A 14425-nucleotide genomic window follows, 5' to 3' on the forward strand; every position below is an offset into this window, starting at 1 on the left:
TCCTAAAGACTTTAAAGTGTTCTCTTTTGGGTCTCATTGCTGGAGAAGACAAAAAATAGACATTGAACCATTTACCGTAGCGCTACCAAAAACATAAAATAGGTTTTATATTTTAGGTGATGATATTAGAGATAGTCTAAGAAGGACGACATACGATGGTCGGTTTTACACACAACCTGTAGCTATTTTCTTCGCTTCTTTGACTTGGGCAAAAGCTAGAGGAACAAAAGTGAGGCTGGCAAAACACTAAGAGCCTGTTCGCTGGTTGGTTTCTGGGTTGATAAATTCAGCTGGTGCTGGTTTATTGTGAGAGGAAAACACTATTGGCTGACTGATAAACCCTAACTAAAACCAACCAACTAACGGCTGTAAGCCTAAGAAAATAAGCCCTGTGGGATGAATATGTAGTATCTGAAATAAAGTCAAAACTTCATATCGTAACTCGTAAGGGACTTATTCAAACGCTCGAGTTTCGGACACCGCACATCAGTTTTGCTCAAGAATTCGTCGATGTAGACTGTGCTTGAGTGCTTCATTCAGTAACTCAACCTTCTCCGCATCATTCGGGTTGGTCCAGATCCAGAAACTGTTTCGGAAACCAGGCCGCTATTCGGCCCAGAACTGTTACCACCCACGGTCTTCCAACCCACACACACACAGGCCACCCATAGTGTCCTAGCCCAAACGCACCGCCTCGGTTCGCCCACACCGACTTGGAGCGGGCCCGGGAACAAGACAAGAGATTGCTCAAAAAAAAAAAATCAGAGAAGAGACACCACCAACACGCTCTCGCGAGCGGCAAGAATTTCCCGGCCCGAAACCGAAAGCACCCGCACCTGCCTCCTCGTCTTCGGCGGCGCGGCGGCGGCAGCAGCCAAGGAGGTCGAGGAGATGCTGTCCGGCGACATCCCCCCGAACCAGACCATCTACCTCAACAACCTCAACGAGAAGGTCAAGAAAGAAGGTACCTCTCTCGTCCGCCTCCACACGCCGAATTCCTCCTAAAACCCTAGGTTCCCGATCTGGGTATTAGCTCGGCGTCGCGTCGCTCTAGGGTTTGGTTAGCTCCCTCGTGTGTAGTGTGCGATTTTGAATGTTTTGGGATTTTGGCTGCAGCAGAGTTCGAAATTGATAGGTTTTGAGCTCCTTTTATGCTTTAACTATGTCTCCCTGGGCCATGTCAGCTTTCGACATTAGGGAAAACCCTTGCTATCTGCATGCCAGAAAACTAGTGGCACATTTAAGTGCGTTTTGATCCACGGACTCGGGAGAAATTCGTTAAATTCTTGTCTTCTTCCACAGAACAAGAACATTGCGCATTTGCCGTGATGGCCTAGCGACAACCCAGCTCAAAAGGTCAGGGGGTGTAGTGTTGGTTGTACTGGGAGTCATATGTGTGGCCGAGTAATATCATTGCCCAGTGACCAAAAGCTCCTAAACGTGTTCAGGAATACGATATCTTGAGTTTGTTTAATCAACTTGAACCATCGTTTTGTTCATTGCTGAAATGCATGATTCTATTCTGCGCAGAGTTGAAGAGATCGCTTTATGCCCTGTGCTCACAGTATGGAAGGATACTGGATGTGGTGGTCCTGAAAACTCAAAAATTGAGGGGGCAAGCATGGGTGGTGTTTAGCGAAATTACAGCTGCTACTAATGCTTTCCGTGGATTGCAAGACTTCGATTTCTATGGCAAAAGAATGGTATTGCACCTTTATTTTATTTGATAATTTTCCTGAGTCTTTTATATTTTGTTTTTCCTTTTCATGTCATGAGGTGCTTCATAGATTTGTTTTTCCTGGTCATTTTGTTTGTATGTTGAGTGTAGCAATATCCTATTTTGAGTATTGAGCCAGACATTAGTGCAGTGTAGGCCTGCAAAAGTTTTTGTTTTGCAATTGGCTCTGCGATTTATTGCTCAGTTAAGCATCCATATGTTGTCGAGACATCTAGTGGCACATAATAACTGGTCAGTGTTGAAGTGGAAGAGGCTTACCTTTCTCAATACTTTTTATTGAATGTTGAGTTCCATAGAGTGATAGGATAGGCACACGTTCTTTATATTTTTGGATCAGCGCACATCTTTGCTTTTATTTTATAGGAAGTATGCACTCGTTACCTCTTATATCTAAACACTAAACAACTGAAGGACATATCCTTGTCTAGTGCTCTTGGTGAAGCGTCTTGTTTCTTTACCTTTAAAGTCAAACAATATTTATCTTACCGTCTTGTCACATTATTTTAAGAAATCAGTATTGGAGGCTTAATAATATGTGCTGTCATGTATGAGGGTTCAGAACTAACTTTTTAATTTTTCTTCCCTTGTACAGCGAATACAATATGCAAAAACAAAATCAGATTGTATTGCAAAAGAAGATGGTACTTATGCTCCTAAGGAGAAAAGGAAGAAGCAAGAGGAGAAAGGTAATTCTAACTACATCTACATCGTTCAGCTATTATATTCCAGATCATGGTTAATGTGACAAGACCTGGTGTTTCAGATATTATAACTGATCAACAATACTGGTTTATATGTTAGGTTACTAAATGTGTGTAATTCTATACCTGACCTAAATATAAAATTAACCCTTCCTCGTTGTTTGTGATAGTGAACTATGACATATGTCCTTGAACTTACATGTTGTTCCACTTATCTTATTCTATCTAAACTTGAGCGCCCTCCATTTTGGGGGCACGTCTAGTTTGTTTGCTGGCATTGCTTACCTTGCATGGCTGGGCAAGGCTAGCCTTGTTAGGGCTGGAGAGCCAATTTGGCTTGCTTGAGTTGGCAAGGAAAATGCTGGAAAACACAGGCCCTGAAAATAAAGATGGCTGTACATCGAAATGCTTTGTTCAATGCCAAATTGCCAATTCCTCGCCTAGGCTACACAGTAGCCAGTAAAAGATCCAAACACACCCTTGGTCTCTAACTTGCAAAAGCAGTTAACTTAGGTCCTATCTTATCAGTGTGATTATGTAACTTAAAGGAGTTTATGCTAAATAGCCTTCAGTATCATATGCAATATTAGGGACCTGAATTCTTAATTCAAGGATGACCTTGTTGGAATAAACCACGCCATGTTCAGTTGTGGTGTGTGCGGCTGCATGCAAATGTGCATGCGCTGGTGTGCATCGAGTCGGTGTTGGCCAGGTCTTCGACGTTCGGCGACGAAGGCTAGAATATGCATGCGTGCCAAGTCTACAGTCAAGCTGGAGACTGATTCCTGTGGAGAGCAATGGCTCATGGCCCAAGTCTGTGGTCAAGATGGAGACCTATTCTTGTGGAGAGAGCAGCGGCTCGTGGCCATGAGTTCGCGGTCACCAGCACGAAGCGTTCGTGCGCGTATTGATGGGCAAGGCTGCATGGGTGTTGTGTTAGTGTGGGCTATAAAGCCAGCTTGTAAGCATTGTGTGAGTTGTTCCGAGTGATGCTTTGATTAATATAGAAGCCAAGATACAGGCGTTCGTCGCTGGCATATCTATCTTGCCCACTGTTCATCATGTAGCTCCGTCCGGCGGGAGCTAGAGTGACTCGGTTCCAACACCCATGGGCATGTGTTTGGACTGCTAGCTAGTAGTTGGGCAAAGGGAAGCAGTCCAGTGTTACATCCTATTTCTGTCATAATTCTTCATATACTGAACTTGTTTATTTCTTTGCCATGGCTCTATTTGAGTTATGGGTTCAGGAATTAATTTTATTATCCTCCATTTTTACATTTGGAGTGTTGAAAAATGTGCACTTACTAGTTTTTCAACTTATCTCTTGTTTCTGTTTTAGCTGCTGAGAAAAAACGACGAGCAGAAGAGGCACAACAAGCTGGCCCCAATGCTTCTGCTGCCCAAAGCAATGGAACTGTAAGTTTACTTCTGCTTTAGAAGCCCTATTTCCTTTTAACTGCTGCTTTCATGCTTTGTTATTTATTAAGGTTGTCACAATACTAGTACAACTGTTGTTTCATTGCATTACCGAATTTTGCCTATTCTACTAGGCCACTAGCCTGTCCTTTGTTAGACCTCATGTATTTTAGTGCTGCATTTAGTTATAATAAAGTTTATATTCTGTTCGAGTCATCTTATTTGTGCCCATGTACACACGAAGGTCTATGGCTTATTATTATGTGATTAGTTTGGTTCTATGTTCATAATATAAAAAGTCTGCATATGCATTTCACTGCTCAGTATTTTTTTCTAAAAAAATGTCTGAATGACCTAATGACATGGCATAGGACTACCAGTGATAGTAAATGTCTTTCCAGCCTACCTGAACGGGTTTACACTAGATTGCTTTGCTTTTAAGGGACCAACTGTAAGTATAAAGGCTTACTATGTCAGGATCTGACTATGTTCAAGCATTTCTTGTGGCCTATTTGGATGTTGTAGTTTTAGAAAACTTTGGTACCAAGAAACGGTAGTTTTATAAGCCAAAAACATGCAAAACCGTGGTTTAGAAAAAAAAGAGGTCTTGAATGGAGTTTCTAAAACTCCAAAAAAAGACTATGGTTTTGACAATACCATAGTTTTAAAAACTAAGGTTTATTGCATCCAAACATCCAGAAGTTTTGGAAACCCAAAGTAGTTTGCAAAACTATATTATTTTTCCAATACTTTAATAATACTAACTTGTCAATGCAGTAGTCAGGTGTCAACTTTCTTTGAATTTGACCTCTGCGGTTGTTTACTGTTGCTTCCTTGTCTAAAATTGTTCTCTTCTAGAATCTAGAATGTTCTTTGACAATATATAGTTCAATCATCCTGTATTTTTGAGCTGCAAGTTTCTGGTGAATTTGATAGTGTTTGCCCTCACAGACTCACGTGGAATTCTTCTAAATGAGCAATTTACCTCTGCCTATATTGTACTTGACAGCTAAGAGTTGCTAATTACTGTTGTGGTTGTCATTTTATTTGCAGTAGTTTTTTTGTTCTTTTGGCCATTCTATTTATTTATAATAAGAAAAAGAAAATCAAAGTGGAACGCTATCCTTTTTTAATAAGGTTAGCAGATAGTACTTTGACTTTTGAACTTCCATAATTCTTTTTGCCCTAACTCCTGTCACCTGGAAGGTGAGGACAGGCCTGCCACGGATTTGGTACAATTAGGTTGTATTTTAAAGATTTAGATTAGATTTAGATAAAACAATACCTGTTAGGTTCAGAACTGTACATAAAGTTGCCAACACATCAGCATATAGGTGATGTTAGATGGGGTTCCTAGGAAAAAAATTAGAGTACAAAGCACCAGGCCCATCCACAGGTCACTGGGTTCAACCACCAACATATTTAGTTGTAGCAGTTGTTATGCAAATCTCAGTGGTATCATTGAAAGATTCAAGGTAGCGTTGGGACTTTATGAATTTTGTCTACAATTGTAAAGTTTTGTTTGAGTTTTATTGGTCTATGTGGTCATGGCGGAAAAGAAACTACTGTCTGCTCACTAAGGTGTTTGTTAAGTATTCTGAGAGTGAGACTAGTCTAAGAAAACCTCTTGTGTTCCCATATTTAATTCTGGTTTAGGTACATTAGCTCACCCATGTGCTGATAAAATCTGCTGTCATGATTTCTCCCATCTAGCCATCAAGAATCAACTATCAAGCTCACGTTAATGACTCTTCATCTTACAATAGCCTCCCTGAATGGATCGACATCCTTATGTATAATAATGTATCTGAATTGAAACAGGCCTAATGTACTTAATAACTTTGGATTATCATCTCGCTTTCATGTAATTTCATATCTCAAAGACGTCAACTAATGAAATGTCTATCACTGAAGTTCTAAAATTTGTAATATGTATCTCAGACCTCAGTGTTAGTTTCTTTATGCGCCTACTAATGGTTGAGCTTCTTTGACAACTTGTATACAGGGCTATCAAGCGTCTCGTCTGGGCAAGGTTTCGCAAGAGCCACCTGCTCCTCCGAACAACATCCTCTTCATCCAGAACTTGCCAGACCAGACCACGAGCATGATGCTCCAGATCCTGTTCCAGCAGTACCCTGGCTTCAGGGAAGTTCGGATGATCGAAGCCAAACCAGGCATTGCTTTTGTGGAGTTTGAGGACGACGGCCAGTCCATGGTCGCGATGCAGGCTCTCCAAGGCTTCAAGATCACCCCAGAGAACCCCATGGCTATATCCTATGCCAAAAAATGAGGACCCTCGGGAATCCCTGTACTCGTTAGATTTTTGGCTCCGCCTTTCCGAAATCAAGCCACAGTATCTGCTTACCGGCCATGTATTTTTGGAAAGCACTTGCTTAATTTAGAAGTTTAACTCTTGCCACTTTTAAATCAGGTTTGGTCCTCAGTCTTTATGTTAACTCTGCTTTTGCTCATGTCAAGTCTAGTATTGTGCCTATATAGGCTGTCTTGATTATCTGTTGTTGCCTACAGTGGTAGAAGCTGGACGGGTCATGGCCGTGTCTCTCGCTTGAAGGCGAAGAGAAAATCATGTCCCCATACCTCCGCCCCCCCCCCCCCCCCCCCCCCCTGGTGAATGAGGTGTATGTGCCCATAGTATATTGCCAGAATCAGTGGTGTCGACCCAGTAGTCGCAGGCATGATTGTTGAACACGTATTTCAGTAGTGGGATGGTAGGCTTCGTGGCGGCCTTTTTCTAATGGAATGGGAGGCGTGCAACCTTCTATTCCTACTATTTGGCCATTATGGGATTGCTGTTGGCTTCGTGGCCCTCAATTAGCCTGTTAGGTTTGTGTATGAGTAGCTTTGAAGTCGATGAACGTGCGTGTGCGCCCATGCGCGCCATGCATCTGCGTTTTTGTTCGTTGCGCGAGCGGTCGGCAATGCTGTAGGCTGAGGCGTAGACGTGTGTGCTCGTAGCCTCGTAGTCGTAGGTTTTGGCTTTGCCCGGTCCCTTTTCTGGGTGTGCGTCTCTGTTGTTGGTGCTCTCACCCGTCACCCGTGTAAGCTATGCCACTGTGCTGGTCTTATCTGGTTGGAATAGGTGGACGGTCGGGTTGGCCTGAGTTTTTGTTGGGGTTTGTCGCTGGCCCTGGCGCCGTTTTGTTGTGGCAAACCAAGCATCAAAATCTTGTAGCCTTGTGAATAGTGATCTTGTCGTGTAATGCGCGGGAGAGAGCATGTGACGCATCTTTTTCCCTGGAGGATTTACCTCTCTACCAGAGAGAGACCGGGTAATCTGGATTTGCTGTTGATACTGACGGCAGCGCGGTAGTAAAAAGAGCTTTCGCAAGTCATACGATGTACACGTAGGAGTTCCAGAGTAAATGCCGCCCAGTACTACGTCATGGCGATGATGTGCATGGAATCATCGGGATCGGTAGCTATAACTGCTCTCGGGATGATGTTCCTTACGATATACTCCTATATAATGAGAAAAACAGTGAGGTGTGTCTACGGGAAAACATAGAAAACGCAATCAGTTTCCATCAGAGAGTAAACATAAGCAGTTTCTTGGCTCTATTCTCATCCGTGACATTGGAAAGGCGTATGGAAGACGGCGGAAAGGCTATAAAAAAGAGTGCGATGATGATGTCGCTGCAAAAATGACTGGTGCCAAGGCTGCGGCACCCTGATTCATTTCACTGTAATCAGTAACCACTCACGAGAATTACCTTGCGAATCGAACATTAACCGATGCACGGGCACGGCAGTAAATGGGCACGCGATCACAGGCTTCGTTAACCAGTTCACATGCGCCGCGCATGAAGAAGCGCCCCAGTCCCCCGGTAGACCCCACCCCACCCCACCCCTAGTGGGTCCCGCTTGACCTCCCAGCCCAGGGAGCACGAACATAATCAAGGGACAAAACTAAACGAGCCTCCCTCCCCTCCCTATCTCTGTCTTTGCTGTTTCTTGTGTTGACGCACCTGCAAGTACGAGACAGCGAGCGGGAGGAAGAAGAAACAAAAGGCCGGCCCTGATGCAACCTCGCCGCAAGAGCACCACCACCACCTAGCTCGCCAATCTATTGAGGCGGCTTCGTTAGCGTAGCGCGGCGGCCAAAGTGTAACAGGGCCGTGCTCCTGCCGGAATTGGTGGTCGCCTGGTCGGGCAAAAAGCTACCACGGCAGCGGCAGCAGCAGCGAGGAAGAGGAGGCGGCGGAAGCGTCTCGAGGATTGCGTGGCGCAATGCCCCTGTCGCGGCACACGGTCGGGAACGAGTACGCGCTGGGCGGCCGCGACCTCTACCGCGCGGCCAACCAGCACGACCCGGAGGCCGTCCTCGATGGCGTCGCCATGGCCGGACTCATCGGCGTCCTCCGCCAGCTCGGCGACCTCGCTGAGTACGTGCGCCGCACCATTCCCGTCCTTCCTGTCCTGCTCTCCTTTGTCCGCCATGAACATGGATTTTGCTGTTCTCGTCTTAATTCTGCGCTTCCGCTCCCGTTGCATTCGATTCGAGCATCTTCATTTTCCTGGACGAGTTGTTGATGTCATGCATTTCGAATTGCTGCGTCATGACTCCCGGACCGATCGCATTTGCTTTGATTTCGGTCGTAGTAGATCACCTAATGCTTTTGTTATGTTACGAACAAAACGGTAGGTTTTCGAATCCTTTCTCCTTTTTGAGAAATGGTAGGTGATTGATGTATTAGACGTTTGACTTTTCAGGTCGTTAACTCTGCTGATGGCCTTGTCCTAGCTCAGCAGCACAGACAGACCAGTGTTCTTTCATAATATTTCCGTTCCTAATAAGTACTATAATTGTGAATTGTCATCAATTACTTCTAGCTACCCTGTACCGAAAAATAGCTGCCCTTTCTAAAGGAAAAAAAAAGAGAACAAAACCGAAAAACTTTTCTTATCGTCATCTATGCAAGAATGCTCTGATTAATTTCTGATACCTGAGGATTGAAGCAAAGAAAAAAAAATTTGCAACAGAAAGACCAAAGTTTGACCATCATGAATCGCAACATGCTGCATTTGCAGAAACCAGAATTTCAGAGAGGAACAGCACAAATTCATATTGTGCTCATGACGCAACTGAACTCCCCCCAATTGTACGGTTGCAGATTTGCCGCACAGGTATTCCACGGCCTGTATGATGAGGTGATGAGCACGTCTGCGCGAGGGCACGGGCTCATGCTCCGAGTGCAGCAGCTGGAGGCAGAGCTGCCACTGCTAGAGAAAGACTCCTGCCAGAGAGACTATCTGTATGTTGCTTCTAATAGGGGTGGGTTCAGTATCAAGTGCAAATTTCTCTTCTGCTGCTTATCCTTCACTACTTCTCAATTTTCAGAAAAGAAAACAAGATCAGTATGCTTTTTCCCCTCATTTGTAAAAGCCATAATTAAATCCCTTTTGCAGGTGTCGATTGGCATTCAAATCCAAGGGTGGACCATGGGGTTGTCGCAAGAGGTGACACGCCTCGCTTCATCATGGATTCAATCAAGCAGTGTCGTGGACCACCCAAACTCTTCATGCTTGACAAGTATGATGACATATCTCTACCGGGTAGCAACTGAAGACCTGAATCATGATGGTTGCAGCATTGTTCAACGTGCAGGTATGATATCGGTGGCGAGGGGGCGTGCTTGAAGAGATACTCGGACCCGTCCTTCTTCAAGAAGGATTCCGCATGTTCTACCTTGCTGCTGGAAGGAACTCAAAATGAAAGAAGACCTCTGATAGCCATGGTAATAAACACTTCAAAGTTGTCCCAAATTCATATGGAGTATATTCAGTAGCTGAAGTGAGCACTGTAAACTGTCCTTCAGGAAATTTGATAGACCCACTGTATGCCGGAAATAAATAGATTGAATATTTTTTTCTGCTAATTGCTGTACGTTTTTATTTTGTGCACTTACAAAATCAGTCCACCAAAAGAGAGAATGACTTCGTTCGACTGAACTTAATGATGGTAACATAAAATCATTTTGTCCCACTCTTGCAGGAGATCAGGCCTAACCTTCAGAATGCTGAGATTTTCCGACCCCCAAATGAAGCCGACAATTTCTCCAAGTACTTTTCCTCTTACACTCTTTGAAATGTGTTAATAATGCTATTGTTCTGCTAACTTATTCTAAAAACGTTACTTTGTCCATCTCTGTAGACTGGAGACAGATTTATCTGGTGAAGCTATGGATGAAGTTCCTACAAACCGCAGACGACTGAAGTACCGCCAACTAAATGGATCTGTATTTCAAAGCTTCAGACCACTTATGCAGAATCTGTATGAAAAGCCTTCATCAGAGGATAAATTCGTGACAGGTGACCACTCAAAAGTGCATGTATCTATGAATGATTCGCCTGAATCAGACACTGAAGAGAGAGACATCATGGTAGACACGTCCGTCAACATGGAAAAAGGCAAGGTCACTGTTCGCAAGAACAGATCAATTTCTGAAGAAGCACTGTCACGTTCTTCAGATGCTCGGTCAGCAGGAAGCAGCAAGGGCTACAACTCTGAAGTTGATATCTACATGGATGCATTAACCACGATGGATTGTGAAGTGGAGACAGATTCGGAACACAGGGGCCATGGACAATGTACCTTCGATAGGATGGATTCAGACAATAGATTCTCCAATGCTCAAAACACCATGGCACCGAGGACTAGCAGCTTGGAGAAGAAAGACAAGTCAGATGTTGCCTCACCAAACAGAGATATGAGTAACCAGTATGAAGAAGCCATTGTCTCCACACAACACACCAAACCAGTTGTTGGTGAACATGAGAGGACCAGCTCGTTAGAGGAACTGCTTGACAAAGAAAAACCAGCTTCTTGGGATCATGAGAGGGCTAGCTCCTTGGAGGAATTGCTCACCGAAGATTTCAATGCTCCAGAATCTGGAGTAAGAGAGCAAGCTACTGAAGAACAGAGCTGCAATGGCAGTGTCACCAGTGTTGTATCAAATGGCACACAAGATATTACTAAGACCAAGGAAGTCAAGGAAAATTCCAACATCGCAACTATTTCCTTCAAGAAAATAGCAAGCAAGAGGTCCAAGTATGTCGGCAGCATGGAGCTCATTGCTTCAAAAGTTGGCATTCTGCCGAGGAAACTCTCCAAGAAGCATGACCCTTTCTCTGATTCCCTCCGGTACATGGCGAAGCAACTCCTTGAACTGAAGTATGATGGCACTCAAGATAGAGACTTATATGACTTTGAAGCAGACGGTGTGGGATGTGATGTCAAGTACCAGGAAATTTATGACCCTCCTGTTGAAATCAAGGAGAGTGACGATGTGCACAAAATTCTGTCAGATTCACCTTATGATGATGTGGATTCAAGAAAATGCCTGCAGGAAGAAGTAAACCATGAGCTGGAGCATGATGTTCCACCTACTGACAGTCCACATGATTCAGTCCCTGATGAAAGAAATGGATTTCAGGACTCCAACATGGTCTACTTGACAGGCATCATTACATCTTGCAGTTCCCAAGAAGAAGAAGGATGTGCAAGTACTGCACTTGATGAGAATTCATCTACGGGAGTGATCAACCATATTTTGGAGCATGCTCAAGAGAAGTTCGAGGACCATCTTGACAAGGAAGTGAATGAGGACATTCATACAGAAGTCATTTCTGAAAATGCATCTGATAAGTGTGAAGACTTGAAGGAAGTCGGCATTTACACGGAGCAGGTGAATGTGGAAGATATTGAGGAAAGCAATAAATCTGATGTATATGTGTTGGATGATGAAACTGCCGAGTATATAGAAGAGCAGGTAGTTTCAGATGGCATGATCTCTTCACCGGTTTCATCCAAGCAATCGGATGATCCTTGCCGGATAACTCCACTCGCTCTGGCAGAAGAAGATGATACAGTGGCATGTAAGATCTTCGGCAGCCCTGAAGTGGAGCATATTACATTGTCAGAAACATTCACGGATATTGATCTACCTAGTGTGGTAACTGAGTCAGTTATCAACAGCGAACATGCCATGCCAGATAATGAACAGTACTATTTACATCCAAAAACTACATTTGGACAAGATCCTATTCTCGGCAGCTATGAAATTGTAGGGGAAATTGGGCAAGTTCCACTATGCAGCTCAACCACTGAGGCTATAACTCCAGAACTAACTGTAAACACAGAGGACAAGCATGAGTTTCATCAAGCTGTGTATCAGGAACCATCGAATTCAGTAAATAGCAGTACTGAAGTTTTTGGAGATCCACTAGCTCCTGACTCCAGAGATGTTCCACCGTCAGTCATCTCAAGCTTCGATTGGATGCTTAATGGTGCAATGCAGCAGTCATTCAATATCCTTCCTTCTCATCCAACTAATGGAAATGCACAAGAAAATGGTTCTTCTGAAGATGCGCCGCCACCGCTTCCACCTCTTCCACCAATGCAGTGGCGAACAAACAAGCTACAGACAGGGTCATCACCATTACCTGCAAAGATTGGAAGACCACCAAGGCCAAAATCTCCAGTAAAACAACAAGAAAGTGAAGCTACTTGGGTTCTTCAGGAAAAGAGTCTGCACAAAGGCTTGAGTTTGCAGAATGAAGTAGTGCAGGCAACCATTTCTAGTGATCATGAGATAAATCAAATCCTTATCATGGATTGTCATGAAAATCGTCACCAGGAAGGAGAGGAGTATGATGCCCAGGATTCTAATCCATTTCCCTCGTCAGAAGTTGAATGCTTGTCAGAAGTTGCTTCAGTAAAATATGAAAATCTGCACACATTGCAGCTACCTGAGCTTATCGTTGTTCCGGAAGAGGCATGGTCAGTGTTTGGTAATATAAAATTCATACCAGAACAAGAAGGAAAACACCAACTAAGCAATGGACTTTCTGTTTGCAATGGCTTGTGCACTTCTGATTTGTCAGCACAAAAGACCAGCCAGAAGCCTGAAATTTTTGAAGATTATAAGGAAAAGGAATTTTCAGCTGCAGGTAATGACAAAGTTGCAGATTCAGAAGAAAACAGACCAAATGGTGCTATTAAACAGGATGGTATGCTGAATCCTGACTTGCCAGCGCAACAGAAAAACGACGAACATGATTGTGATGACAAGGCCAGGGAGTTTTCCTCTGCATTAGAAGAGGAATCGTCAAAATCACCAACTCATGTAGTGCCAAAACCACCTAGATATCCTCTACTTCCTGTTACTTCTCATGACAGAAGCATGGTATGTAGGACTCTTTCATATTTGGTTTTAAATGATTTTAATATCCTCACCTGACCATTTCTCTTTTACCCTTTTATATAGCTAAGAAAGGCTCCAACTTTGGTTCAGCTTTCAGATGAGAAGAACACACTTTTGGAACAGATAAAGAACAAGGTAATCCTTGTAGGGTGCATTAAACCACATCACCATCATTACAACAGTTTCTTTTTTTTTCTACTGAAAGCAAATACAGTCAAATTAAGCTAAAAGTGCCTTAAACCAATTTGACTTGTTTCACAGTCTTTCAACTTGAAGCCTGTTCTTGCAAAGAGACCAGATGTAATGGGTGGTCCAAAAACGAACTTACAAGTGGTGGCCATTCTAGAGAGAGCCCATGCGATTCGCCAGGTTACAAGTCATTCCATTTCTTCCTAGCTACAATTTCAGTCGATTATAGCTGTATTATCTATGATTAAACGATAATTATTTCTTTTAAAACAGGCTGTTGCTGATGACGATGACGAGGATAGCTGGAGTGAGTAGCTGGCTCTTCCTCAGAGCAATTCATTTCGGCTCCTGATGTTTCACTAGTGCTTGCGTCGATCCAGACCTTTGTGTCCCTATTCTTGCATGGAGCAAAATATGGAATGGAGCCAACTTAGCACAGGATTCCATGCCAAGACAGCTGATTTGGACCAGGTGATGTCCATGGATAGTGTGCGTCTCTACTGTACTATCTGTAACGAGTTTCGAAGCGCGTCACATGTTTATTATCTCTTTCGATGCGCCTCCTGAAAATTTGATGGGCTTGGTGAGGATTGTTAGATTGTATATGCCTCCTAGGACTAGTTTGATTTTTGTAACTTGGTGAGTGTACAGAAAGAAGCATGGATTGTTGAGTTGTTCTGGACAAATCTGAAGCTGCTAGAGCATGCAACTTGACTGTATAGGTCTCTGACTCTGAATCAGACAATGGCCGCCAGAGGTAAGTTTCAAGAAACAGAAAGGTGCAGCCGTGCAGGGAATGTGAATCTACCATCTACAACATACCTTATTTTTTTGTGTGTGTATATTTCTGTATACCAGATCTGTTCCCTTGCGAAGCCACGTCGATTGTACTGCATCACGCGATTTTTTTCCCCGTTCCCCTCCCACCGTTCGTTGCCCAGGCGATTAAGGCCATGTTTAGTTCTCCATTTTCCAGAATTTGGCACTATGCAAAAAGAAGATTCTCCGTCACATCAAATTTGCGGTACATGCATGGAGTACTAAATGTTGACGAAATCAAAAACTAATTGCACAGTTTGGTTGTACTCTACAAGACGAACGTTTTGAGCCTAATTAGTCAACGATTGAATAATTATTACCAAATTAAAACAAAATAA

At 43.6% G+C, this 14425-nt stretch overlaps 2 protein-coding genes across 2 annotated transcripts; both read left to right on the forward strand.

Annotated features, from left to right (window-relative positions):
- Positions 1 to 780: 780 nt before the first annotated feature.
- LOC136535859 (U2 small nuclear ribonucleoprotein B''-like) lies at positions 781 to 6326 on the forward strand. The gene is made up of 5 exons (XM_066528288.1): positions 781 to 964; positions 1531 to 1703; positions 2331 to 2424; positions 3779 to 3855; positions 5861 to 6326. The coding sequence occupies exons 1-5, from the start codon at positions 892 to 894 to the stop codon at positions 6143 to 6145; spliced, it is 702 nt and encodes a 233-aa protein (XP_066384385.1). The 5' UTR covers positions 781 to 891; the 3' UTR covers positions 6146 to 6326.
- Positions 6327 to 7848: 1522 nt separating this feature from the next.
- LOC136535858 (protein SCAR2-like) lies at positions 7849 to 14019 on the forward strand. The gene is made up of 9 exons (XM_066528287.1): positions 7849 to 8258; positions 8988 to 9148; positions 9283 to 9406; positions 9482 to 9611; positions 9869 to 9936; positions 10028 to 13061; positions 13143 to 13214; positions 13341 to 13448; positions 13542 to 14019. Exons 1-9 carry the CDS (start codon positions 8104 to 8106, stop codon positions 13581 to 13583), a joined length of 3894 nt encoding a protein of 1297 aa, XP_066384384.1. The 5' UTR covers positions 7849 to 8103; the 3' UTR covers positions 13584 to 14019.
- The last annotated feature ends 406 nt before the right edge of the window (positions 14020 to 14425 follow it).

This window comes from Miscanthus floridulus, chromosome 2 (assembly GCF_019320115.1).
Source record: "Miscanthus floridulus cultivar M001 chromosome 2, ASM1932011v1, whole genome shotgun sequence".
Classification (NCBI taxonomy): domain Eukaryota; kingdom Viridiplantae; phylum Streptophyta; class Magnoliopsida; order Poales; family Poaceae; genus Miscanthus; species Miscanthus floridulus.

What these genes read in the sequence shown, in the direction of transcription:
- LOC136535859 (XM_066528288.1), top strand. Translation starts at nt 892, where the DNA reads ATGCTGTCCGGCGACATCCCCCCGAACCAGACCATCTACCTCAACAAC. An exon ending in CGAGAAGGTCAAGAAAGAAG is followed by an intron (nt 965 to 1,530) that starts GTACCTCTCTCG and finishes TATTCTGCGCAG; the next exon opens with AGTTGAAGAGATCGCTTTAT. An exon ending in GAAGAAGCAAGAGGAGAAAG is followed by an intron (nt 2,425 to 3,778) that starts GTAATTCTAACT and finishes TTTCTGTTTTAG; the next exon opens with CTGCTGAGAAAAAACGACGA.
- LOC136535858 (XM_066528287.1), top strand. Translation starts at nt 8,104, where the DNA reads ATGCCCCTGTCGCGGCACACGGTCGGGAACGAGTACGCGCTGGGCGGC. An exon ending in GAAGCCGACAATTTCTCCAA is followed by an intron (nt 9,937 to 10,027) that starts GTACTTTTCCTC and finishes CCATCTCTGTAG; the next exon opens with ACTGGAGACAGATTTATCTG. An exon ending in CTTCTCATGACAGAAGCATG is followed by an intron (nt 13,062 to 13,142) that starts GTATGTAGGACT and finishes CCTTTTATATAG; the next exon opens with CTAAGAAAGGCTCCAACTTT.